This window comes from Nycticebus coucang, chromosome 7 (assembly GCF_027406575.1).
Source record: "Nycticebus coucang isolate mNycCou1 chromosome 7, mNycCou1.pri, whole genome shotgun sequence".
Classification (NCBI taxonomy): domain Eukaryota; kingdom Metazoa; phylum Chordata; class Mammalia; order Primates; family Lorisidae; genus Nycticebus; species Nycticebus coucang.
Window position 1 is genome coordinate 103,289,983 of NC_069786.1, and position 27,903 is coordinate 103,317,885.

The window sequence follows — 27,903 nt, forward strand, 5'->3', positions numbered from 1 at the left end:
ACGAGACCCCCATCTCTACTAAAAATAGAAAAACTGGTGAGGCTTGTAGTCCCAGCTACTCGGGAGGTTAAGGCAGGAAGATCACTCAAGCCCAAGAGTTTGGGGTTATTCTGAACTATACACCTCCTCACTCTATCCAAGGTGACAGAGTGAGACTGTCTAAAAAAAAAAAAAGGAAGAAAGAAAAAGGAAAGAAGAAAACTGCCTAACGTGTCCTTCTGATGACCGAGGACAGCAGCAATACCCAGCAAACGGAGAAATGAATAAGGAAGTCAGGAAAAAGGGCTGGCCCAACCATGGGGAAAGGGCAGCAGCCAGCACGTCGCCTGCGTGTTTTCCTTCTTCTTTCTACATACAGGGTTAACTGCAAAGACTGCCCCATGGCCTGTGAACAGGGCCCCATAATGTAAGGATTCTCCTGGACTGTGGCCCCTGTGCCCTTGGCTCTCTGTGCCTTGAAATCTACATCCCAAAGGTTGAGGCTGTTGCTGAGTAAACCCCAGACAGACCTCTTCCTCTAACCGCCATTTGTTAATTTTGTTCCATTTAAGCCTGCTGTCTGCTTGGAAAATTTCACTCATGAGCTTCAGCTTTGCCTGAGTCAGTACAATCCAAGGCCACCGTTTCTGGTGAGCTTCCCCTGACTCTTCCTTCCAGCCTCTTGCAGCCGCCCAAACCCTGAGCATCCACAGGCTGTTCTGGGGTCTAGTTACCAACTGTGGTCAGAAACCAGAGGCTGCCATGGCACTGTCAGGCTCCTGTGGCCAGAGGACAAAAGGGCAGGACTCAGGGCTGTCTGGCAAGCAGGGAGCTGGAGATGTGAGGATGCTGCTGCTTCAGCAGACAGAGGCCTTTCTTTTGAGTCATCGGCTAACAGGCTGAATGTTATGGTTTTAGAAATACATACACAAAGTTGTGGGCTTTTTCCATTTCTAAAATTTAAAAAGTACGTATTTTTAAAAACACCCACTTGCATAGGATACACAGCTTATTCATGAATCCTCAAACAGGCAGGGCGCCCACCCCTCCCAGAGATGAACTGAAACAGAACCAAACAGAACCGAAACCAAAAGCCTGGGTCCTTTTTAAGAACTGGTCATTTCCAAATGGTTTTCAAAAAGTGCAGAAGCTCCTTAGAAAGACTTGAAAGAACATTTCTTAGCCTGGAAATCCACAAGGAAGTTACACTAATGATTTTATGTGTTATGTTTAGCACAACAGCTCATTTGCCATATATCATTGAAGAACAGACCCCCATCTGAGTAGAAATTCTAAATACTGAAACATCCCCCTTAAAATTCTAAAAGTTCTTTTTTTAAAGAGTTTCTGATAAAGAACATTCTAAATCACATGCATTTCCCTGCCTTCTCAAATAAAACCAGCGCTAAAGGGAGTCAATTTTTTCTTGATGATTCAAGCTTCTAATTCTAAAGTTCACTTTTGTGACAGAGGCCAGGTAATGTCATATTTGGAACAGACAGATTTAGACTTGAAATTGTGTTGACCTTTTAAACTTGCCAGGCCTCGGGTTCCTTATCTGCATAACTGTGATAATAATAACTACCATAGTCTCCATAATTAGTTGACCACCTCCTTAAGTTGACCTAATTTTCACAGACCAGACATGCACCACGTGTACTTATCAGTACAGCAGGCCTAGTTGCTTATGTTGACCACCTTCGTATGTTGACCAGTTTGTTCCAGTCCCTCGGGTGGTCAACTCATGGAAGCTCTACTGTACTTTGCAAGGGACTTTGCCGTCCCTTGTTTATGTAGATGTAGAAAGAGTTAGCAGTTGTGTCCCCATCTTTGTGCTTTGTACTTTGGGAAAGGTTGGGACTATTTTCTATCCAGACTCCCACTCTCACTTCCTGTTAGGAGTGTGCCTGCCTCTCTCAGAAGCTTCCCTCTTCTGACTTGTTTTTACCTATTTATGCTGTGTTATCAGTTTTGCTGCAGGAGGTCTTGCTGTCTATTGGGCAATGTGGGTTCTGAGACCTAAGCTTTGCCCCAAGCCCGTACAACCCCATGGGCAGCATTCCTAGCTGGCTTCAGCCAGCCAGACTCACTGCAGAGTGAGGATGGGGAGTGATCCCAAAGTGGCAAAGGGGAAGAGCAACAGAGCATGCTGTTCTCAGCATTAAGTTAGCGACTCCTGATCTTTTCTTCTGAATCCCCTCATGCCCTCCCATTCTGGATGTTTAAGGTTTGGATATTTGGTCTCTAGATGAGCAAGGCATTCCTGTGTGTATTTACAGCCCTCTGCATCTTGGAAGATGAATGTGTTTCTCCCAAAGTAAGGGATGATATAGAAAGGTAGCAATTTCTCAGGTTGTTGAATGGATAATAAAAAACAGAGGGAACAGACTAGACCTCAGTAATCTGGCCTCTCTCCACCCAGCCAACAGTGTTCCCGTGCTTAGCAAACACCCTTCATTCCTTGCAAACAACCAAATGCTGTCTCACCTGTGCGTGAGCCTTTGCGTGCCTAAGCTGAGACTCTCCATCCATGGTGTCCAGCTAGACACTCCCCTACTCTCTCTCAGTTTCCTTGCTTCCCCCATTTCTCTTTCATCTGCCCCTACTCTGAAATCCCAGGGCACTGGGTATTGCCTGAGTTGCTTGGGTTCACATGTGGTTGTCTTGTGTTTTGAGCGTGCAAAGTCTCTAAGGCTACGGACCACTTATTTCATTTCTCAACTCTAAACTAAAGCACCTAGTTGGGGAGGTTGCTAAGCAAATGTGTGTAGGCGATTGTTTTGGTGATGCTATTACTAAATCAGAGATGCCAGACAATAGGTCAACATGACCAGAACCCGCATTGGAAGGCAGGAAGATCTGCTATCCCTATACGGCCCTCTGACAATATGACACAACGATGGCGGAGGATAGGATATAGCCTATGGATGTCACGAACCACACTGTGACTTGGTCTCTGACTGACAAAGGGGCAATAGACCATTCTTTCATTCATCAGGATAGTTATTAAACACTGACTATGTGCTATGCATGATGGTAGTGTTGGTAATACAATGATAGTGAATCGTACTCTTTGCCCTCCCCCTCATGGAGCTGAGAGTTGAGGAGGAAGAGGAAAACAAGAAGATGATTACTGACAATAAAGCTACCACATCTGGAACAGCCCTATGAGCCTGGCGCTTTACTAAGACTTGACACTTGTTATTTCATTTAACCATCACAGAAAAACAAAAATTTGCACATCGCTATAACTCTTTCCATGTTACAGGTGAAGAAATTTTGGCTCAAAGAAGTCCAAAACTGACCCCTGATCCCACTCTCATTAAGTGGCAAGGAAAAGATCTGAAGCCAGATACCCCAGTTTTCAACCTGTGCTCTTCACCCCTGTGGTCTCTGCCTCCCCACACTGTGCGTCTGGCTGGGGACATGATATGGGCCTGTTATGTGAGCCATAGCTCCTGACCCAATCTAGCCCTTGAAGGTCAAGGATGGCTTGCTGGACAAAGAGATGCTACACAGGTCCTAAAAAAGTTAGCCAGGGGACGGGGGAGTATGTGTGTTTGGCTGATGGTCCAGGCAGACAACAGCACACTCAAAAACAAGAAGAGGGTAAGGGCTGCTGATGCCTTCAGGAACCAAAGTAAGTGAACGTGCCTGACTCCAGTTTCCTTTCCTGTGAGCACTGTAAGGGTAGGGTAAGAAGGGCTCTTCTTCTGACTTGCTGATATAAACCCTCAGACCATCTTCCCAGTGAAGAGGGGCCTGAGCTATGCTATTTAATTTTATTTTCTGACCAGGCAACTTCCACCATCTCCTTAGGAGATGGGCTGTGGGCAGGAAGCAGGAAAGACTTAAGATTATGTTCCCCACCCCACCCCCCGCTTCCAGGTCTATAGCAAGACTCTACAGTCTCACACCCTCTGTCTAGGGACACTCAGTTTAATGCCTGATAGTGGAGTTTGGCCTAGGAAAGTCCAAGAATACTTTGGGTTAGGTTCCTCTTGTCAATTTCCCCCTACACAGGACTCTCTCTCCTAATCCAACTCTCTTTCCTATGAATAGAGGGCAGGAGGCCAAATTGCCCAACCAGAGCTGTGGCTTCAGCTGGTGTGTTCCCCCACCCACCTACCCTGCAGTCTCTGAAAAGCCAACAAAGCAGAGTGAGAGTTCTCTGTGGTTCAAGAGGGTGCCTTGTGCTGGCTCAGGAGAGACCCTCAGGTTGATTACTCATGATATTATTACCAACATTATTATTTACTGCCTGCCAACCGCAGAAGTATTCTGATTCCCCCAAGAAACCGCTAAGCAGTTATACTTTTCTGTGTTGCAACAGTCCTCCTGATGACATAAACAGATCCACCCTCAGGTATGTGCTGGAGTAAAGGAACAGTCCTGCTAACTTGAGCTCAGCTGGCCACTGACCCCTCATTTACCAACTTTAACCAAGGGCTCCACCCAGCGACTTCACCTCACCCAAGGACTGGAGAACAAAACAACTCAGAGATTGTTCTCCTCCTCTTACCAAGGTTAAAGAGCAGTTGGGATTATCTCGGGCAGTTTGTTTTTAAACATGCAATGTTGCAATCGTAACTGTCTCAATGCAAGCTTCACTGTGGATGTCCTTCTTAACGATGCATTCTGTCTCCTGATTGAAAATCACTTGAGATTTTGTCATACACAGTCCCACTTGTTCTGCCTCTCCACCCTGGCACCTTCTCTGAACCCAGAGGTCCCTAGAGGCCAGCATCTCGCCCCATGTAACTCCATGTAATTCTCCCATCTAATTACACCGGCTGAGAGTCTGTCTTAAGAAATGCAGTGGGAGTTCAAAGTATGGAGGGGATAAAGAAAAGAAGGAAATATACCAACTAAAGAAATTAGATTTTTCTAAAAAGGTATTTGTGTGTTTTCCTGGAGTCCTGAGTCCTACAGGAGAAAAAAAAAAAAAAAACATTTTCTTTGTTTTGTCCTTTTTAGTGGCAAGGGGATTTAAACCTTTGGATTAAGAGAAACTCAAGAGATAATTTAATTCCATTCCTCTACTTCTGCCTGGATAAATCATCCCAGAAAAAAAAAAAATGTTAGCTGCCCTTGTCTTTTCTTCTAGACAAGAGCTTCCATAATCGTCTTTCATTATGGGACCTCGAGCCTCACAACTCATCTCAGTTGATTGCAGAGGAGATGGTTGTATTTAATTTACATAATCAAAATTCTCTTCCTAGAAGGAGAATCCCTTAAAAATGTTAGCTGGGTCAAAATAAATTTTTTTAAAAGGAAGAAGAAAAAGGAAAAGGAGAAAGAAATAAATACAAGTTGGGCTTAGATTTGGAAGGGCAGCAGAGACTCCACATGATAAAGGAAAATCCACATGGTTTTTTATGCCTTTTTTTTCTAGCTTTGTAGCCAAGCATCTTGGCAATCCCTAATGTTTTTCTACTTTGCCCCATTAGAGACTCAACTATATGTTTGTAGGTCACATGGAGGGACTCTCAGAATTAGACAATAATAGCGAACATTTGTTGAGCTCTTGCCAGGCAGCAGGCCTGATGCTAAGAACTTTCCATGTTTAACTCCCACAAAGGACACTGGCACTACTATTACTCCCATTTAACAGATTGGAGACACTGAGGCCCTGTAAGATCACACAGACAGTAACGGTAGGGCTGGATTTGAAGCCAGGCAGCCCAAAGCTGCCTTCATGTAGCTCTGTCATCACTTGTCCCAGTGCTTAGGTATCTGCAGCCTCTCTAATTTCTTTAGATATCCTTGAGGAGTCTTTTCTTTTCTTTTCTCTTTTGATTCCTTTTCTTTGCCTCTTCCTGCCATGTGGTCACCTCCGGATGCCAGCGGGGCAGTCAAGGAGAGTGATGCCTTTCTGTGTCTTTAAATGCAAGTTGAAGGCCTGACTCTTAGTCAATCATCTCTGTCTGCCTCCCTGTCACCCACCTCCTTCCGCCTCCCTCATCCTCCTACCCCCTCACCATCCTCTTCAAATTCCCTGCCATCCCCACCACCTTCCCTCTCCATCTGGAGTCCAAAGACGTGAGGGCCAGTCATAGAGTGTCAGCGGAAGTAATTGATTCCTCACACCGAGAGAATTCTCTTGCCTTTAGTGTCAATGGAGCTGAACCCGAGCCTTGGAGGGTGAGCGAGACGTGTAAACAGTCCATGGCTGAGCTGTCAGGTCGAAGCTAGACACACAGGAGGGGGAAACGGTGGAACAAATAATTGTTTTATTGGAAGGGAAAGGAGTAAATAATATTTCAGCCCAGGCATTGGTGTTTTGAAAGAGACAGTTGAGAGGTAGGAAGGAGCAGAAGGAATCATGAGGCAGGTTTTAATAGGAGAGATTTTCTTTGTCTCGAGGTAGGAGGTTCCATCCCACCCAACCCCCTTCTCCCATTATCATCATTATCATTAAAATAATTACTGTAACAATTACGGTTGATGAGACCTCAGGTTTATAGAGCACCTTTCATCTGAAAGTTCAAAGTGATTTATCTACGTGTCATCCCTTTGAGAGCGGTAGGAGGGTAAGAAAGTATTATTATTTTTTGGATCTCATCCACTGGGAAATTGAGGTCCGAGCACATGCAGAATTTTTTATTAGTCCAAGCCTCGGGGCAGGCTGCTGGGTTAAATGTTGGGGTTCAGACTTATGTTCTGGGGGTCTCCCTTGCTGTCCTATTCCCCACCAGGTCCCTTATCCACATGTGGCTCTTTTGGCCCAGCCCTGGTATGGATGCCTCCTCCCACACTGTGAGGGCCCCACTGGTCACTGCAACGTGGTGGCCAGGAGCAGCCAGCACCCCCATGCACAAAGCAAACAGCCTGTGTGTGGCTGCTGGATGAGTCAAGTCCTTCAAGGTCTGACTCACACTGCTCCCATCCTGCTTGGAGACTTCCTGCAATCTGGTTCCCTTTCTTGTAGGAGCTCACGTCCTTTTTAAACATATTTCTTCATGGTCTCATGAGCCTTTAACCAGGAGCTCTCAACATTACCAAACATTCACTGCTTCCATCCCCAACAAACCCTGACCAGTTCTTTCAGAGTGGAAGGGGTGTTTGTGTGATGGGGAGAGACAAGTGCTTTGACATGCCTCTTGTGGACCCGGCTGCCTCTGCAGCCATCGAGAGCACAGTGACCTGACAGAAGGCAGCAGTTCCAGCTGACTGGCCACTGAGTGCTATATTCAGAATCTCCCCGCTGGTGTGGCAGCAGCCCCTTCCCGCCTGGACATTAGCACAGGCCCATCGTTTCCAGACCACAGTACTTTTTGCACAATAGTGACAAGTTTGCCCCTGGAGTCACAAGGAGCCCTGAGCTCTGTAACCTGAAGCTCTGAGTGACTGAAATCCACAAATGGGCCTGTCACACCTGCCATCTACTCCCAAACTGTCCCCCACTTGTACGGCATGTTGTTCAGATGAGTTTTGTGTCTCCCAAGTTTTGCAATGGGGGCTGGGTACCAGCAAAGCGGGTAGGAAAATGACCTAAATCCCTCAAAAAGCAAAAAGGGTTTTTCTGATGCCGGGACTATTCCCCTGTGCCCAGTGTACCTCCGTTCCCAGCAGACTCCCATTTTTTGGACAGATTGTGGTGGTTATAATTTGCTGCCACGATCAGATGCTCCAGGAGTCAGGGCGAGTGAACACCTCTCGCTGATGGAACCATTTGCCCTGCCAGGTGGAGAGACACTGGCCACTCATGAGGGCCCCTGGATGAAGTGCTCTGATTTTCCTCTCACAGGTTGCCAGTCACTCTGTCCCTCCTAGTCAGCCCCAAGAGGCACAAAGGAGGATCCCTATTCCCATTTCTGAGATGAGGCAAACTGAGGCAAGCAAGCTTGCTTGACCCAGGCCAGGCCAGGTCAATTTAGTGAGTTCCACCCTCACCTCTAAGCCTCAGCCTACTGCTCCTGCTGCCTCTAAGGAAGAAAGAAATGGACAAAACTTGCAGGCTCCTCTCGCCCACTTTCTACTCTGGCATCATTACAAAATGCTGGCAAGTCAGCTACACAGGATGAGGATTTGATAGACGCAGAGCAGACAAAAGAAAGACCCAAGAGTCATGCTGAAAGCAGCCTGCCCCAAAGCCTTAAACTTCACATTGACACTGGTTGCCTAGAAAATCATTCCTTACATAAGCAAACGCGTTCCACCCGAGTGGCCTCTAGAGTGCTTGCTGGCCCAGGAGCAGAGCAGATCTGTGGCCATATGGCCTCAGGAATGTGCCTTGCTGGAAAGCCAGGTCAGCGTGGGAAGTGGTGCTCACCCAGAGGATCAGGGCAGAAGTGGTGGAGGCTTTGTTGTGTGCCCTTAATTCTCTGAAAGTTCACCTACACTGAGACTTATCAGCCACCCTGTCTGCAGGGACCTCCTTCCTCACACCAAGTGGCATTTTTGGCAGCCTGCTCCGCGAGGAACAATGAGCCCAGCCGGGCCCTCTCCACTGTCCCAGGGCTTCTGCGGAAAAACAACCAGCAATTATAAATAGATGTTATTTGTAGTTTCCATTTTTCTTGCCTTCAAGGTTTTTTGGAATAATTCCTTCAGTTTGTTTGGGGTTATTCTCTTCGCGTACTTCCTTTGCTGGGTGGTCAGATTTCCTCCCTCCTAACGAGCTGTGGTGACCCTGGTTGTGAGAGGATTGTGGATAAGAGGCTCAAAATATCAGAGATTTGTGGTGGGAAGAAATGAAGGAAGCAAATGCAACTGCAGACAGCCTTGTTAAAAAGGCACCTGGCGCCAATGTAGACACACAGAGCTTTGGAACTGCTGGAGGCCTTGGGGGCTGAGAACATATAATAACGTCAGCAGTAGCAACCCACATCTACTCCCGAGCTCTCCCAGTGTGGCAGGCACTCTGCTGAGCGGTGGGTGTGTACTAACTCCCCAACCTTCAGGTAGGTTCAGTACCTGGCTGTTGAAGACACAGAAAGTATAGAACAGGTGGTTTTGAACCCAAAACCTGGTCTCAGAAATGTAAGATTGAAATAAAATCTTAAAAACTCAACTGGCTGAAGCACCATTGATGGATCTGTGTGAGAAGCAAGAGGCCTTTTTTTTTAAATTGAGACAGAGACTCACTTTGTCACCCTGGGTAGAATGCTGTGGCGTCATAGCTCACAGCAGCCTCAAACTCTTGGGCTTAAGCACTCGGCCATTTTTTGTTTCTTTGTTTAGCAGGCTGAGGCGGGGATCAAACCCACCAGCCCCAGAGCATGTGGCTGGCACCCTAACCACTGAGCTACGGGCACCCAGCCCAAGGGGGCATTTTTAGAAATGTAGCCACAAGGTTGGGGGCACTGTCTCTCACTATGGGCTTCCACTTCATCTTCTCATGTCTGGTTCTCAAAGTGTCATGGGTGTGGAACTCTCTTCTCCCCCATGTCCACCATCCTGATCTGTTGAACAGAGGAAATAAGAAAAAGTCACTAGTGTTTGTCATGACAGTGCGTGAGGTGTGCGTGCACCTTCACCATCCCACCACGGTCTCAAAAAGTGGGGACTGTGATTATGTCCATTTTATAGATGAAAAACTGAGACTCAAGAGAGGTAAAATATTTATTTTTTTCTTTTCTTTTTGTTTTTGAGAAAGAGTCTCACTCTGTCATCCCCTTCCCTCTACCTCCTAAGTAGCTGGGACTACAGGTGCTTTCCACCACACCTGACTAGTTTTTCTACTTTTAGTAGAGATGGGGGTGTCTGATTCTTGCTCAGGTTGGTCTGCAACTCCTGAGCTCAGGCAATCTACCTGCCTCGGCCTCCCAGAGTGCTGGGATGAGGCGTGAGCCGCAGCCCCCTGCCAAAAGAGGTCAAGTTATTAGCCTGCAGTCACACCACTAGCGAGCAACAGAAACCAGCTGGATGTATCCACAAGGCCCACACACTAAGTGCACAGTGTCTATAACACCCCTTGTGGACAAGTTTGTCTAAGAGAAATTTAAGGTGTCTTTTGTCACAGGCCCCTTCCCTAGGAAACTTGCACACACACAGACACACAAAATTTTGGCATGTGACTACCGTATGAAACCCACTGAAACCTACATGTAGACTGTACTACAAACCCATGGGTTGATGAATATGTGTTCTAGATGATACTTTAAGAGCTTATAAATACACAGGATGCTGTTCTCTCACTCCATAGGCCATATGTTCACATATGGGTATGTATGTGCTTAAAAAATACTACACTTACAAAAATTAAAATGTTATCCCTTCTGAGCATTTACAAGCTAGACTTCTACTGGGTAAGTCTTGAAACCACGAGTTTCAAATCTGCTCACTGTTCCTGTTAGTGATTTGTCTATTAATTTTGGTAAGTTCCAAAGACTTTCTTTAAACAGAACAAGGCTGAGCTAAGTCTCTCTCATACGTTGTACCCATTTTGTGGAAACCTGAGGTCAAAAAGATTCTTCCCAGCTGGTGCCTGCTGAGGCTGTTGTGCTGTGGCAATCTGGTATTTCACTGCTCTCAGACTTTTATTTCCCCAGGAGGGAAAGAGAGGGAGATGAGGTGTGTACGCCTTGGAGTTTGATTACCTGGGTTCAAAGGTGGCCTCTGAACTTTCCTTGTAATGTGACCTTAGGTCACCTAAACTCTCCCAGCCTCAGTGTATGCATCTGACAGGGCCCGGCAGTGCGTATTCAATGAGGATTACATGAAATAATATCTAAACTGAACGCCTGGCCCATAGTTAGTGCTCAATAAAATGTGAGCATGTGTCAGGATATACCAGTTTTTTTATTACATGGGCGGTACTGATGAACAGGAAAAATTCAAGGAAATGAAATTTCCTTCCTAAAAACTCCACCATGAAAGCAACCCAGTTTCTTCCTAAAGCCTGAGTGCCCTGTCCATACCGACACCCAAGAAGCAGGTGGCCTGGCTGTGGCCCTGAGCTGACTGGAGCCTTCAGTATTGTGCAGACCTGGCCTGCAGCTTCTTTATTTATCAGGCAGCTTCTTTGTTAGGCAGTTGTACTTGTTCCCTGATCTCTTCACAGGTTTTAATGTAAGGATTAATATGACAGTGTTTGTAGACGTCTTTGAGCTTCCTGGAAGAAAGGCACTCCAGGAGGTGATAAATTCTCTGGCCTGGATAATCTACTCATGAAATATGGAACTTTGAAAGTGTGAGAAAAAATCTCAAATCACTTTGACAGCATTTTAATTATAGTTGATTTGTTTGCCGCTAATAGTGAAAATGCTGTCAGCATGATTTGAGATGTTTCTTCCACTCAAAATGTTATATTTCATGTTTTTGAGTCACGAGGCAACATTTTCGTTTTCAGATGCAACCAGAATAGCTCAGTAAATGTGTCGGGGCACAAAGGCAGGGAATATCAAATGGGCCAGCACAGCAGCCCCTTCAGAAAGCACCGTCACAGTGAGCGTTATCCTTCACGTGTAACACCAGCCTCAAAGCCCTTCTTCATTTATTCACTTAGCAAAAAGTTAGTGGTCCTTCGCTGTGCCAGGCACCAAGCAAATCTTGTAAATTCAGCAGGGAAAAGACAAAATCCTTGCCTTCCTGCTTTCTGTCTAGTGCGGGAGATAGATCATAAACAAGTACCTTGGTAAGCCCTTGCTAGATTACGGTGACGGCTACCCAGGAAGTAGGGGTGGTAGAGTATGAAGCATGCCTCTGAAATAGGTGGTCAGGGCAGGCCTCTCTGAGGAAGTGACTTTAGCACGTAGGCCTGAAGGATGAAAAACAACCAGCTACGAAAAACCGAAAAAGAGCATTGGAAACAGAGGAAAGTGCAAGTGCAAAGGCCAGGGGCTAGAAAGCACTTGCCATGAGTAAGAAGTTTTATGATCCAAGCAGTGTGGAGACATTGAGTACAGACGTTCTGAGGTCTAGACCCAACTCCCATAGGGTGGGCATGGTATCCTTACTTAGGGGATCTAAATACTTCATCTTTGTTACGGAAGTCCCTTCACTAGCATTTTTATTTGGCATCCCGAAAGGTAGACCTGACAGCAGATAGACAGACACCATCCCACCCTGAGAAAAGAGCCTCAGCTTGGTGACTCTTCCGGCACTGGCTCCCTGGCTAACCCGCCTTCAGTGCCTTGCCGGGAGGTGTCAAGTGTGGATAGGGTTTTGGAAACTAGAAAGTCCCCTTTCATGTTTGCCTAGCGATGAGAGGAAGAGATGAGATTGTTGCTTTTTCATCTCTCTCCCGTGGATTTAAAATTAATTCTATTATCGAGACTACCATCAAGATTCCCACGCCCCAAATGTGGGTTTGGGGAGAGAGATGTAAGACTTTGAAGTTGAGAAAGAAAGGAGAGAAAGCATTCTCTGGACAAACGCTTGTCATGCAGACGTCAGAATCTTCGAAGAGAAAAGCAAAAAGGCACTCGGGGAACCATTTTAGAGAGAAAAAAATAAAAAAAGAACCAGGAGCAGAGATGGCTACTTCAGCTTGGGGAAAAAATAAATAAATAAAATAATAAAAGGTAGTGTTAAAGCTTTGAAAGGAATTTTTTCATTTAAGAGAGATTATGAATAATGAAATGCAAACACTACAGTTAATATGCCTGTTAGTCGGTTTATGTTGCTAGGAATGATACGTTCTAAAAGGAGCAGCTTTCCAAGTCATCCTGCTTGATTATCGATGGGGTAAGCTCTGAGTTGGTAGCCCAGATTCCTTTACCAAACAAACACTAGATAGCCCATGCTAGATGCAAAGCCGTATTTATTCCAAGGCCACAAACAAAGCCTTTGCGAACTCTTCACAAATGAACCTGACAACACTGAAATTTCTAAGGAGATTTACTCCAGCTGTCGCAAATCCCTAATAATAAAAAATTTCCCCCAAATGAGTCAGTCACACAGGAGGTAAATGAGACATTCTGTATGAAGTCAGCGTGTCGTTCGGAGCATGCCCTTGATGTAAACAGCCCAGACAGAAGACCATGTGCTTAAGGGGAGCTTGTCCGCAGGGCAAAGCCAGAACACCACCAGGCCACCAAATTGTAACTCAAGCAAACCTTATAGGAAAATCCAGTTTTTCTAAGAAGTTCAAGTAAAAGCTGATTATTTGCTTCACAAAAGGATTCACCAGACAGATCTTTTACCTAACAAGCTCAGAAAGAAAATTTGTAATATGATTGAATTATATGAACCTTTTTCAAAAACACAACCCTTCTCTCTACATGTAGTAGATATGTAAGAATGTATTTGTTGTAGGCTGAATTATGGTAAAAGGGGCCGTACATCCACTGAGTAAATCGAGGCGAGCTTGTCACTGTGGTGTTTTTTGGGTAGCTACATCAATGATCCTGTTAAGCCCCTAAATTACTCCATGCATGATCAGACAACCAGATAAAACCCTCCACTTCTGATGAACAAGCCAGTGGGATATCAGGGCCTCTCTTGGTCCATCTCAAAAAAATTGGCAACAGGAAGACTAGAACTATTGACGGTCTTAAAAAAAAATTGTTTTAATTATTTATTGAGTATGGGCCCTGACTCTGGCACTGTTCCAGGCGTTCTGACATGCTGCGTCTTATTTAGCCCTCACTCCAGTTCCCTGAGCTGAGTGACCATGATGAACTTATTTCTTCATCTGCTAAATCATAAGAGCTGAATCATTCTTCTCAGTTCTTCTACTTTGGAAAAAAATTCCTAAAGCAAGCAGCTTTATTTTATATGTATTTTTGGCTTATTAAAGAAATATGGGCTCCTTATAAACAGTTAAGTAAATAGAAGAGAACAAAGAAGAAAGTAAAAATTACCAATTATCCCACCACCCAATTATCTTGCCACTATTAATATTTTAGTATATAATTTTCAGACTTTTTTTCTGTAGGTTTATGCAAGAAAATGTAGGTCTATATTTTCAAACATAATTTTTTAAAAATTACTTTTAAGTTAATAGTATATATCATGAGTATTTTCCCATAAAAACAACAAATCTAGACCTGCAGCAGTATTTACTATAGCAACAGAATATTCCATTTTATAAATACGCCAGAATTGGTTTAACCACCCTCTATGGTTGGACTTTTAAACATGATGCTATTTATAAACACAGTATCTTCCCACTTTTCATATGCTTTTTTAAAACATATGCACAAAGATGTCTATGTATCTTTGCACAGTGATGTGATTATTTCCTTAGGAAAAATTCCTAGCAGTAGGATTGCTGGATTCAAGGCTAAGTGCATATTAACTTTTGCCACATTTTGGGAGAATGCCTTCCAAAATGTTTGAATTGGTTTACGCTCCCACTTGCACCTCTGCTCATTTGCTCTCTTAGAGGAAGTCACTTCTGCCCTACCTCTCACCCCCTTCACCTCTGACGTCAGTGATGGTACAACAAATTGCAGTTAGCACTTATTAAGCACCTACTGAGTACAGCCTGAGTGTTATCACTTTGAATAGATTAGATTCAGTCCCACAATAATTCCAGGAGACAGTTTCTACCATCCTTTATTTTACTTTTATCTTCTGAGGCTCAGAAAGGTTCGATAACTTGCCTGATAAAGGCACCCAGCTAAAAAGTGGCCAAGGTGGGATCCAAACCCAGCTTTGTGTGCTTCTGGGATTGAGAGTCCCGGGCCAGGGCCCTGCCTTTCCCCGTGCAGGTGAGCCCAGCGCTTTGTGATTAACAAGCACAGGTGGTGCAGCCTCGTGACCTCTGGGCACACTACTAGGGCAGTGCTGTTGCTCAGTGGAACATGACTGTCCAGCCCTGCTTGCCTCAGTGTGGAAATAACAGGAGGGGTTTTCCAGAGGGTGTAGGGAATTTCCCCTGAGAATGAACTAAGCACTTTTTGCTTTTGTTTTGGAAGTGAAGAAGCATGTTTTCAAAGTCAGCAGCATCTCCTATGCTGAAATCACAGACCTACACTGATTCCCCACCCCCAGGGGCTTCTCAGTCTGTGACCCTCTCTCCAGACCACCCATGGGAAGACTTTTCTCTCAACTTCTCCAGACTCTCCACCAGCTTCAGCAGCTCTCTTGAGTGTAGGAGTCCAGCCTGTGGGGGCCAAGAATGAACTAATCATGGCCCACTCTTCCGTACACTTCCTTTGTAGCCCTACAGTTTGGACGTGGCTGAGCAGTTTGGCTCCCAGGGCAAGAGTGAAGCATCAGGCTTGTAGGGTTCACCCCAGCCCCTCTGTGGGCAGCCAGCTCCCCCACACCCTGTGGGTGGCAGGAGCCTCATCCCAGGCATGTCCCTGGGGCAGAGGGGTTTCCCAGGGCTCCCTACCTGAAAGGGAGAGATTTCTTACATGTTGCTTTAACAGGTTGATGCAAAATAAATAAACAGAGGGCGGGAGAGGGAGATGGATGGTGTCAGTAAATAAGAGCACATATGCAGTGGCCAGCCATCTGAAGGGAGCTGCTGGGAAGGAAGTTTCCCACCTAAGCAGCTGTGACAGGAGTATTAACCTAACAGGGAGCCCAGAAGGGGAGCACAGACAGCACAGTGAGGATTGCCAGAGCTCATACCAACGCTGAAAAATGTGTGTCTGTCAAGATAAATTGGTGCATTCCGTGTGCACCATCCCCTGAACCTAGCCACAGGTGCTTCTGAGGTGTCTTCCCTACCCCACCCCTACCCCCCAGCTAGGTTGACTGTGCTTAGAACAAGCACAGGCCTCAGCTTGGGGACAGCAGCTGGCTCCGACTCTTGCTGAGCTAACAGTTGTGTGTGCCGTAGATGCTGTGTCCCTAGGGATTCCTCCCCCCCTTCTTCTGGAGAAAGGTTTTTATTGCCTTGTCTAATATGATGCTGATTCCTTTTAAAAACGTGCATTGACTACACACGGCGGAGGTGAACTTCACAGAGTCATCTCTGGCAGGGAAGTGATGGGGATAGTGATAGTGTTAGTGATTTGTCACTAACAATTAAAGAGGGGGTGATCCAGGAAAAAAGTCAAAACAGGGGACGAGAGGCAGACAGGAAAATAAAGAAACATCTCTGAAGCATCCCCAGTGTGCCTGGCACTGTGCCCACCCCACCCCCACCCCCCACATATTGTTTTTCATTCTATCTCGTGCCCGACCTTCTGGAGTAGATATTTTGATCGTCATCCTACAGATGAAGAAACTAGTGCTTAAAGAGGTTAAGTAACTTGCAGTGACACAGAGAGACTAAGATTCTAAGAGGTCAGAATGAAAATAAAAACGGTGCTACCGAAGGGGAGGAAAAAAAGTGTCTGTTTTGAGAATGAGGCTACTGCCCTTCCGTGGCCAGGAGATAAGGGCTTCCAGCTGTGCGCTCACATACTCCATAACTTCAACAAAGCATAGCAACTTCTGTATCTCTGTTTGCCCATCTATACAAGCAGACATAGTGCCCTTTGTTTATCCATCGGAAACCCCTGAATTGTATAAATGAATGGAGAGAGACATGAGTCGAAGTGAGACAATGGTCTGTCTCCTGTCCTTTTAGTGATGTTTTCTTGTCTGTCCCATCCCCGCCCAGGTATGACTTCATTGAGATTCGAGATGGGGACAGTGAATCTGCAGACCTCCTGGGCAAGCACTGTGGGAACATCGCCCCACCCACCATCATCTCCTCGGGCTCCATGCTCTACATCAAGTTCACCTCCGACTACGCCCGGCAGGGAGCAGGCTTTTCCCTGCGCTATGAGATCTTCAAGACAGGTCAGTGAGGTCACAGGTGGGGGCTGGGAGCCGGGCATCCTAGAGAAGAGGGGCGAACAGCAGCTCAGAGCTTGAGACAGGTGGTAAGGGTTAAGTTTCACCCAGCTTGAGCATGGGGACACCCTGAAAAGAAGACGCAGTTCAGGTCATCATCTGACTTGAGGGGCCACGCTGCAGGGTGGTGGGCACAGTGGGGCCATCAAATCTATAGAAAAACACTTTTGGAAAGAATATGATTTTTGTGCATTTTTAAAAATTGAAATAATCTTCATGGGAAAAAGCAAAACTCAGTTGAACTTCCTACCATTTACTTCATGGTTTAATGTTGGCTTTATTTGGAATTACACGTGGGACTGAGGCCATAATCTTTTCATTGTTTAGAAAAGATCTCTAAAGATGTTACCATGACCTCCCAAATGAGGCCACACCATACCCTTAAATTAAAACAAGGCTCCTCGAAATTGCCCTTGTTGGGCCCTATTACCACTTCTACCCATTCAACCCCTCCTTCCCAAAAGTCAATGAAACGGACCCCCTGAAAAGTAATCAGAAAGAGAGCAAAGAGGCAGAGAACACTGCACTTGTTTTCAGTTGACTGCTTGATTTCCATTAGGGCCCCTTAGATGACGTTAGACCCTGAGAATATGGACCAGTCCTCATTTCCATAACGGGGAATAACAGACTTTCATTCACAAGCGCAGCTTCAACATCTACACGCAAGCTCTCTGAGGAGCCATCCTCCCCTCCAGTGTGTGTTTCCTTATCTCCAGTTCTCCCCCACCCCCACCTACTCCCTACCTCCAAAGCTCCGCCTAGCAGCAAGCCTGCCTCTCCAGTCCTGCAGTCTAAGTTTTACAACTCGCGGATGGAGTCTGGTTCAAGGGGAGGCTGTCAGCCTTGTCATCGAGAGGCCCAGGACTGGCGCCTGTCGAGTTCAGTGTGAGGGGAACTATTCATATATATTTTCTTTTTCACTAAACAGTTCTTGAAAGGAAATAGTAGCTGCTGAAAGCACGTTTTATTTCCACTCTGTCTAAATATTTGTCGGATTTGTCTGCCTGAGAACAAAAACAGAGAATCAAATGAAGGGTGGGCCCAGGGAACTGTGTCATGCTGAAGTGGAGGTCCAAGTGTCACAGGGTACAAGTCCCAAGAAGGTCCGACTGCCCCGGGTTTTTATGCTTCTGACCACGGTAAAGTCACAGGGACTGACAGTCTATACGTCCAGTGGCTTGGGCTGGTGTGAGGCCCCCAAGGAGCATGACCCACATTTTCTCAACCCCTGTGCAAGATTCAGGTCAACGCTACCAGCACTGGTGGACCATCCCTACTGCCGAGCAGTGGGAAGAATAAAAAAGAAAGGCATAGAACAGGGTGTCTGCTGTCATCTAGCTGGAGAGATGGGTGTATAAACCCTCGGCACATAACAGGTGCACAGTCATTGCTGGATGAATGTGAATGTGAATTGAAAGGAAAACTATAATACCTGGCAGAAGGTTAAGTGCCAAGTAAAGGTACAGTGAACATACTGTGGTCATGAACATCAGGAAGCAATCAAGGGGCTCTGAAGAATCTATTAGGGCGCAAGGTCCCTAGTGCTAAAGCTGTCACTCAATTCCACTTAGCTGAGCATGAAAGGAAAACAGCTCCAAGCAAGATCTGCCAGGGCTCCAGCCAAGGGAAGTGGGAGCAAGGGTGAGCAGAACCGTGAGAAGCTTGCCTTTTCACAAAGCTTGATGCCACGTTCTCCAGAAGGCCACAGAAGAGGTGGGAGTTCACTCTATTCATTATGCAAATTTAAAAATAGCAGGACATTAAAAGATAAAACATACAAAAGGGAATCATAATTCAGCATTGCTGTCTTGAGGACACGTGAAATAGGATTTTGAATGAAGCCGCAAGTCCGGGGACTGTCGAGAAACAATGGTGCTCATGGGTGAAGCTAGTTGGCTGGGGCATGGAGAAACGGGGCGTCTGGCTTTAAGAAGCAGGGTCGCCTCTGGAAGGGACTGCCACTGTGAGAGACAGCCCTGCCAAAAACCACCCTCAGCCTTCTCAGGGCCACTCACACCTGCCATCTCGCCCATCTGGAAGAGCAATTCTCAGCACAACAGTTAACCCCGTATAAAACACAGAAATGTGTGGGGCTGCAAATTCAAAGCTGAGAACTTTAAAAAGACGACCACTCTTCCAGGTGTCCTATCTTATACTCATACTTCCATTGTTGGCGTCCAGAGAGAAATAAATACACAACGTTTACGTCATGCACAGAACATAAAAGAAAAGGGTGGACATGCTGAAGAAATCCAAACAAACACAGCTATGTTTGCTAGTTGGATTCATAAAGAGGAAGAAGGGGAAAACTGTAAACACAGATACGCAAATAGCCATCCAGAGGGCTCTGGAAGCCTCAGACAGCGTGTTGCCCTGCGAGGGCTGCAGACCCCTCACACGGCCACTACCAAGTGCGTGTGGCTGGCGTAGAAGGTTCTCATCTGCCCTGAGTGAAATCAGACTGTCCACATATAAAAGGGTAGGCCAAAACAACTCATAAACCTAAAAGATCTCAATAATCACCACATCCTGAGCAGAACAGAAAAAAATAACTCTTAAACTTAAAAAAAAATCAGAAACAAAATCGGTAGAAAATACACATGGTTATTATTATTATTATTATTTTCCCTCCAGTGCTCCTTTGACCAAGGTTTTCTTTTCCTGTTTGCCCAGTGACATTTCTGAAACTGAAATTTCTGGGGTTATTCACAGGTAGAGAAAACCTGAAACACCCACCACCCTTCCTCCCTGAATTAGGGAACTGAACTCACCTTCTGTGGTCAAGGCAAGCTCAGCTTTGGAGAAATCCACCGTGTTTTAAATATCTTCACATATGTAGATTCTTCTTCCACTTACAGAATTATTATAAAATTTACAGTGGAAAAACAGAGTGGGCAGTTTTCATACCAGAGTCCATTGGTATGAAATCATTCACTGTAACCAAAATCCCCAGCTCCTGTGGACAATCTTAGCATTGAGTGGACTTGAGTATTTGTTGCCTGAGTTATGTTTTTAAACCTCAGCCCTTTTAACACAACCCAGAGAAGGATCTTGGATTAGGTTGATATTCGCAAGAGTCGATTTTTGTCTCCCTGTCTGAGCTCTCTTCTTAGCGCTGGATATTCTGTTGGCCTTTCTGAAGCTTTGACCACGCTGCAAAAGTGAGGTGGTGTCATTAGAGATGAACACGTGGCTTTAATAGACAAGTTTGATTTTTCTGAGTTAAAAAAATGATCATAGTGGATGAAGGGTTTCCCACCTCATTCAAAATAAGCCAGAGGATATACCCATTTATAGCCATGTATCAGAAATGCATACGTTTTTATTTTTTGCCTTAAGAAACTAAGGTTGAAAATGCTGAGGACCCTGGAAACTGTGAACACCGTAGACCCTCATATCCTCCAAGCTTCTCTCAGACTTGCTAGATGTTCATCTTGGAAGCACTTGTGCCCCACCTATGAGAGGGACCAAAGAAAAATTCAGCCGTTAATTCCCCACTGCTGGGGGGCAGGGATTTTCCTGGCCTTCTAAGGGAATGACAATTGAGCAGGCTCTGAGAGGGGATGTCAGGGTGCCCTTTGTAGCTCTCAAGCATGTTGTGAATAGAGTTAATTTCCTCCCAGCCGTGTGAGGCCCAGCTAAGTGGCCCTCATGAAGAAAGCTGCACAGCAGCCACAAACTCTAACCTTTTCAGAATTCCTCTTGGCCCCCTGAAGACCTGCCAGCTGGCTTGGCTTTGCTGAATTGCATCATGCCGGGCCATTGAGGAGGCCCTCAGGAGTTTGCAGCCCGATGGTAAACAAAGCTGGTGAGGCAGCTCCAGCTGAACCCTCGCTCTGGGCCAGCCCTGCCAATGCCATGCCTCTGAAGGGTGGGCTGCAGAACCTCTGAGTGCAGCGCTCAGAGCCTCCCAAGAACCCATGGAAAGGTTAGCGTGTGCCCTTGTGTGTTCCAGGTCCCCAACCTGCCCAGGCAGTGTGAGGCAGAAGCGAGGAGGTGGTGGATAGTTAGATACTCCAGGATACTGGAGTTTCCTGTCTGGTGCTAAAGAAATTGCAAACCCCCACGTCCCCTTATTTGCCTGGCACCTTTTCCAAGTCAGACACTTGCTGCTTTCCAGAAAGCAGCCATCAATAAAGAGGCTCGTATGGGGCCTGCCACAGGATAAAGACATTGCTGCAGGCTGAGATCTGCGTATTGACTTCACCTAGTTACATTTCAGAGGGATCTCCAGAGGACACTTCCTGCCCATAAATACCTGGTTTATCAAGTATTTCTGTGGTTGTTGTTTTTTTTCCCCCTTTGTGCTTAGATTTTCTATTATCCTCCTCATAAATCCTGATTCCTTTTCTTATTTTGAAATCTGAACATCGTGCATGAAATCAGTTCTGAGTGTCCAGCCTCTTCAGCCACTGTGTTAACTTCCCTCAGTTCCTGCTCCCTATACGGGGGTCTGTGGGCTGGGTGTGTGGTTGAGCTCCCCTGGCACATGGTGGCTGGGTCACAGTGACTCCACCTCGAGGTATTAGAAGCTAGGATGGCTCTAATCCTCTTAGGAGCTCCCACTGCTGTCCGAGCTGGCACCAGAATGGAGTCTATGCCCCATTTAATCAGGATGCCTCCATGCGTCCCAAGAAAACAGATGGAAGAGCTCAGGAGAGAAACAAGGCCATCCCCACCACAAAGGAACCAGAAGCCTTCCAAATGTCAGTGCACTGCTGCATTTTTCCAAACTTGCTGCCTGAGCGGCCTTTAACATCCCCAACGCCCTGCTGTGATCCACCAGCTAAAAACATCGATTGTTAATTGTCCGACCACTACAGAGCAGCTCGTTTTAATATAGTCATGACATGAATGAGACCCGAGCTCCCCTTTGCCCCTCCCCCGAGGCACCTTGGATCTTAGAGGGAGAAGGCAGCCCTTAGCTGGCTGTGGTACAATAGGGGCTAGTGTTGAGGTCAGCAGTAAATAAGGGGTAACATTGTTTTCCCTTCTGGCAATCAGCAAGCCTTCCTTAAGGATTGAAATAACTTACATTTCTGGAGCGAGCAGCTGAGTAATTGAGAAAGAAGACTCTGTTCCTCTTTTCAAGAGAATCTCTCCCTCTCTCTCTCCAGCCTCTCACTTATACACTCACACACACACACACTTCTCTCTACCCCCACCTCCCAATTGCTCAATGGCTCCTCTCTCTCTAATACGCAGAGCAGGCCAGCTGTGACCCCTCATTTCTGTCCTAAGGAGGGACTGGCTTGAGGGCTTGAAATGTGCATGTGAAGAGCATGTTGCTTCAAGAGCCACTCCAAGGGAAACAAAAACCTTGTGGGCAGGGGGATTTGGGCCCAAACATTTAAATAACCCATGCGACAGAGGCAGTAAAGAAAGGCATCTTCTTCTTGACATTACAATCCTCTTTTACATACAGGCTCTGAAGATTGTTCTAAAAACTTCACAAGCCCCAACGGGACCATCGAATCCCCCGGGTTTCCCGAGAAGTACCCACACAACCTGGACTGCACCTTCACCATCTTGGCCAAACCCAAGATGGAGATCATCCTGCAGTTCCTGACCTTCGACCTGGAGCATGACCCTCTGCAGGTGGGCGAGGGGGACTGCAAGTACGACTGGCTGGACATCTGGGATGGCATTCCCCACGGTGAGTGATGCCATGCTGGGAGGCGCACCTCAGCTCCAGCTGGCCTGCCACTTGCCTTAGTGATGATAAGAAGGGAGGACAGAGACTTCAAAGCTCCTTAGGGTTCCTGCATGACAACTGGCTCTCCTTTTCCTTAACTTTCTCTTCTTCCCCTTCACCTTTCTCTTCTTTTCCTTCACCACGGATGGTTTGAGAGAAATTACAGAAGGGCAGTCTACTTTCTTTGAGATATTTCTTTGGAAAAGGATAGGATACTAAGTAGTTAGTACTTAGTATCCTATCCTTTGGGAGAGGATGAGAAAGCCCAGAGGAGGCATCCAGTTGTCAGAACAGAAAGTGACTCCGTGGCCAACCCATAGGACCAGATGGAACGACTCCAGGTCCCTACTAACCAGGCTTAAATCTTGGCTCCGCTACTTACCTGCTGTGCAACCCTGGACAAGTTTCTTAACCTATCTGTGTCTTATCTGCCTAAGTTAGCCACTGTTGTCATCATTGATATTTGTAGCATCACAAATACTACATCGTTAATTGTGGTATTATTAGTATAGTTATAGATGTTGAAAAGGTACAGGCCTACAAGGCCAGGTAGAACCTGTACTCACCATGTAAAAACCAACATAGATCTTGGTCACTATTGATGTCAGAGAGGAAAGAAATCTTTTACTTTTGTAGTCATTCTAAATATTTTCCAATGTAAGGGAGACTTGGCGGCTGAGCAAGAAAACCAACTTCATTTCCTGGGGAAACCGTTAAGATTTAGTCAGAAAACTTGAGTTAAGCAGTTTGAACATAGAAGTCACATGACCTTTCCAAGCCTCAATTTCTTCTGTAGAATAGACATTGTAAGGATACTTTTCCAGCCTATCTCCCAGGACTGTGAGAACAGAATGAAGTCAGTGAAAGTGGCTTGAATTTTTTCATTAAAAAGTAAAAGTGCTTTTAAATGTACAAGAAAAACATGAGACTGTGTCCTTAAAACTTACCCTTGGGTCTTTGGTTTTTCTGTCAAGTCTTACAGAGTCATACTCCATTGAATGATGTGCAGTGGCAGGATGGGAGGAGGGATTGAAAACCAAGTTTGACATTTTCATTTCAACTAACCCCTCTTTGTCCTGCATGTCCAGTTGGCCCCCTGATTGGCAAGTACTGTGGGACCAAAACGCCCTCTGAACTCCGTTCATCAACAGGGATTCTCTCCCTGACCTTTCACACGGACATGGCCGTGGCCAAAGATGGCTTCTCTGCACGTTACTACCTGGTTCATCAAGAGCCACTAGACAGTGAGTGGGCTGATTGGGAACTTCTGTCCTGTCCTTGTGTCAGGGCTGTGAGGGTGTACAGTTGAAGAGAGTCTGGCCTCTGGAAGAGAAGGAAATGGGAACGCTACTAAATTTTCAGGGTCACCTGGTCTCAGGGAATGGGGTCTTCATCCTATTGCCAGATAGAGATTAATGAGAAAAGAATGCATGTCAACCTGGGTGCTCATTTCTTTCAAAATGTGTGTGTGTGTGTGTACCAAGAATTGGTTATTTCCTGGAAAATTCAAGGGACCATCTCATGCCTCAGTTTCCTCATTTATGAATGAAAGAGAAATTAGTTTAAAAGGTCTATATAGGGCTCCCTCTCATGTTAACATGTTTTGAATCTGGAGCCACTAGCCCTCCCAAAATCCGGGGCCATTATCTCAAAACTGAGCCATTTAAAACTTCTCTTTGTATATCTTTTTTTGACATCAAACATCTCTGATCCTAGTAAGAGGTTCAGAGGACACCTGAAACCAGGACAGTTTATTTCCCTGGTTAGGTACAGCTTCATGGTGTTCACCTCACGCTCCTAATAAAGATAGTTTTTGGAGCTTCTCCAATATTCCAGGTGCTGGGAAAAGCATTAAAACTGTCATTCTGACCCTTCCTGTCATGGAGCTTGTGGCCGAGGTCATGAGTCTTTCAACCCCGAGCCCTGTCTTCAAGCTAGCTTCTCTTGGCCATGTGCATCAAACGTGCTGCCACTTCCACTTAGAAACCCAAACAATAATATTAAGGACCAAAAAAGCACTTTAACAGTGGTCAAAGCCAAGGAAATCCTGACCTGGTTGCAGACAGCTCACCCCATGCACAGCTACAGACACAGCAGCCTGGCCTGCAGGGACGGCACTGGGTTTTGTTGTGGGTTTTGCTTTTTATTTTTTTTTTTCATCAAAGAACTCATGAAGATTGGGTGACAAAGAAACAGTATGGCAAATGGTACTGGGTCATGCAGATGCCCAGTGCAGTCACAGAGGTAAAGAAAAGGTTTGATCCCTAAAGGAGATCACTGGTCCACATCTCTTTCTCACACACACACACACAGAGACAAATACCGAACAGTGTCGGTGGCATCCTCAAGAAGGACAGAAGTTTATCCAATGTCATAGGCCAGAGTGAATGACTTCTGGGTCTGTTTGTCTGGGCAGGTGGTGCAGGGGAGTATAAAGTGATGTGAATGTGCTTATAGAGAGGTCTCCCAAAGACAGGTTATTTACGCTTTGCAGTAGTCTGTCTTCTGTGCAAGAACTCACGAGACAGCCGAGTGAAAGAAAGAAGCCAAAGTGCCCCCTGGGTGTTTATTAATAAAGCAGGCTTCCCACAGTGCAGCAGCCCACCCAGATTGCCACGAGCTTCTCACGTTCACCTGTATTGCGATAATGGTGCATCTGGCGTCCGTGATCATCCATAGCCTGCAGCAGTAACTGCGCTTTAGATTGTATTTTTAATTTGTATGGTGATTCTTATTTATCACAACTTGATTTCTTAGAGGTCCAATTTAGTCTCTCTCAGACCCAGAGGGGTTGTCAAGCTCCATGCCTCACTGTAGTTGTTTTTTAAATAACAGCTGATAATGAGGGTCTTGAAGGCAAGGGAGTGCATGTGAGGACTTGTCCCTAGCAGGGAGTGGGGTTGGGAGGATCCCTGGGGTGTGAGGTTGAGAGGCTGACTGTGTCTTTCACCGCATCCCCCAGACTTCCAGTGCAATGTCCCTCTGGGAATGGAGTCCGGCCGGATTGCTAATGAACAGATCAGTGCCTCATCGACCTACTTCGATGGGAGGTGGACCCCTCAACAGAGCCGGCTCCATGGTGATGACAACGCCTGGACCCCCAACTTGGATTCCAGCAAGGAGTATCTCCAGGTACTTACTCGGATACCAGAGAGTGTCTGGGGTGTATACATAGTGGTGGGGCAGGGAGGTGGCTCCTCAGACAGAGGGGACAAAGGACATGAAGAAAACAAACCCAGCATGCTTGAAGACTCCGTTCCTTCATTCACCTGAACAAATGTGCATGCCAGACAGACTGTGCCAGAGTAAGAGAGACCCTGTCCCTGCCCTCATGGAGATGACCGGGCCTGGGGGAAGTTGCTTGGCTAGAGTAGTGTTTGCCCTATCACTATGGATATCCAAAGAATATTCTATAAGCAGTTCAGATCTTCCCCATTCTTGGCACAGGGAGGCATCATAGACTTGGGGGGCACTTTCCTAAAGGCAGGTTTGCTGAGGTGCTGCCTGGCCTGGCAGCTTCTTGTGATCTTTGCTGTCCGGAGAGCCCTGCCAGGAAGGTTTTGCACATAGCTACCAGAAGAACACATGGCAAAATGTCACTGCCAGGAAAGAAACTCAGGTGGCCCAGATGCTCCACAGCATCTTTCGAGACTATTGTTTGCCTTCCTTCTGAATAAGATTTGGGGCTCATGTTGAGTAATCTTCCAGTACTGCAGACGGGTTCCGTTCTCATCCCCTGGGAAGGAGTAAACAGGGGAAGAGCACACTGTTAGTTCCATACAGAGCCCCGACTGCCTTCGTGACACACAAAAGACAGCCTCGTTACCCATTGACAAGCCTGTCCTGGCTGTGATGTGACACAGTGACCTCTGCTCTGAGAAGGGTGCTGGAGAGCGGGCCACAGGAAGGGGAGAAAGACCACTTAGAAACTCCAGGGTCTACAGGGTTCTAACAGCACACCCCTAAGGCCATTTGTCACTGTCTCTCCTCTCTGCCTCTCCAAAATTCCTTCTCATCCTGCAAAGCTTCCAGAAGGTTTTCCTTTAAAATTGGCATCCCATTTTTTGGTCCTTAATCACATACTTTCTCCTGTCACCATCCACCTGTTTCTCATCCACACAGAAGGCTTTGTGCATTTATTCAAATGTTTGCGAATGTCGAGCACATATTAAGTGGCCAGTAAGTGCTTGCTGAGTTGAATCTTACCAGTGTGTGCTGGCTAAATCTTGGTCTCACAGAGATGGCTATTGGGAACACCATGGCCAGCAAAGGAATGACATCCAGCAATGTCCAAACAACGAGTTTGGCGTTGTGGGAGAGGAGGTCCCTCAAAACATTGGCCATCCTCCTCACAGAGCGAAAGGTCAGGACTTGGTGCATAAGCCTAATTGCTTGGGCAGACTCTGCATGCCCTTTGACCCCTTAGTGACCTGAGCCACAAAATACACAATGGAGCGAGGGGGTGGAGAGGGGAGACAGCTATGAGCTGTGACTTTTGCAGCTAGGGTATTATAAGTGAATTGGATTGAATTGAATTGAATTGGACTGGAGTGGGGTGGATTTTATTCAGTCTTCTTTTAAAATGCCATCTGCTTTCATGATCCCAGGCAGGCCAGAGTTTAGTAAGGGGAGATTTTACTTCTAGATGTTCAATGATTACTCTAAGAAAAACTGAGTGCTGTCTGTTCAGATTTGCAGAAAAAAGAAAAAAAAATCAAGTTACATTTTTTTAAGATGTCTGATTTGGTGTCAAATAAGTTGAGTTTAACTGTCCAGAGGAATTGCAGACTGATTATAATTACAAATATGTCTCAGTGAATCACAGGCACAGGTTGCGAGAAAAGTCTCAAGACTGTGTTCTTTAAAGACAAAGCAAGACACTGTCCTGTGTGGGAAGTGGCAGTCCCTGATTCCTGCACGCTCTTCCCCAGGTGGACCTGCGCTTTCTGACCATGCTCACAGCCATTGCCACACAAGGGGCAATTTCTAGGGAAACCCAGAATGGCTACTATGTCAAATCTTACAAGCTGGAAGTCAGTACTAATGGTGAAGACTGGATGGTGTACCGGCACGGCAAAAACCACAAGGTAAATCCAGGTCCCTACCTCAAAGGCAGGCTGGGTGTGTTCCAGAGGGTTTAGACAAGAGAAGCTTCAAGCCAACCCCCACACAGGGGAGGAGCCTGGCGTAGAGAGGCTCAAATCATTGAGGCAAAGAACATGCTGGCCTGAAATTCTTCTTTCTTACGCTAAAGTGATTGGAAAACACCGTTTCTCCGACAGCCTGGCTCCTGTTGCATCTTGCAGGGTGTCCTCTGACTTCTAATGAAGGAGAAATGCATTCCCAGCCCGTGTCTCCCCACACAGGGCTCACTGAGCATTTATGACCTGAGTCCCTTCCACATGCTGGGCTAACAATCATAAAACCACATGAAACTACAGTTCAGGAGTTACCGGGGTCTGAAAATGAAAGGGCACAGATCCTGAGAGGGAGTCACAATGACCCAGAGGAAAAAAGAAGACAATAAATAATACAGAGAA

At 46.1% G+C, this 27,903-nt stretch overlaps 1 protein-coding gene across 3 annotated transcripts in view; it reads left to right on the top strand.

Annotated features, from left to right (window-relative positions):
- The window catches only part of NRP2 (neuropilin 2), a 114,299-nt gene that overhangs the window by 16,767 nt on the left and 69,629 nt on the right, over nt 1-27,903 (top strand). For all 3 annotated transcript variants that reach the window (XM_053597052.1, XM_053597053.1, XM_053597054.1), the window contains exons 3-7: nt 16,433-16,614; nt 22,094-22,324; nt 23,452-23,607; nt 25,326-25,495; nt 27,295-27,450. In XM_053597052.1, the coding sequence (XP_053453027.1) occupies nt 16,433-16,614; nt 22,094-22,324; nt 23,452-23,607; nt 25,326-25,495; nt 27,295-27,450 (895 nt within the window). The remainder of the gene's footprint in view (nt 1-16,432; nt 16,615-22,093; nt 22,325-23,451; nt 23,608-25,325; nt 25,496-27,294; nt 27,451-27,903) is intronic.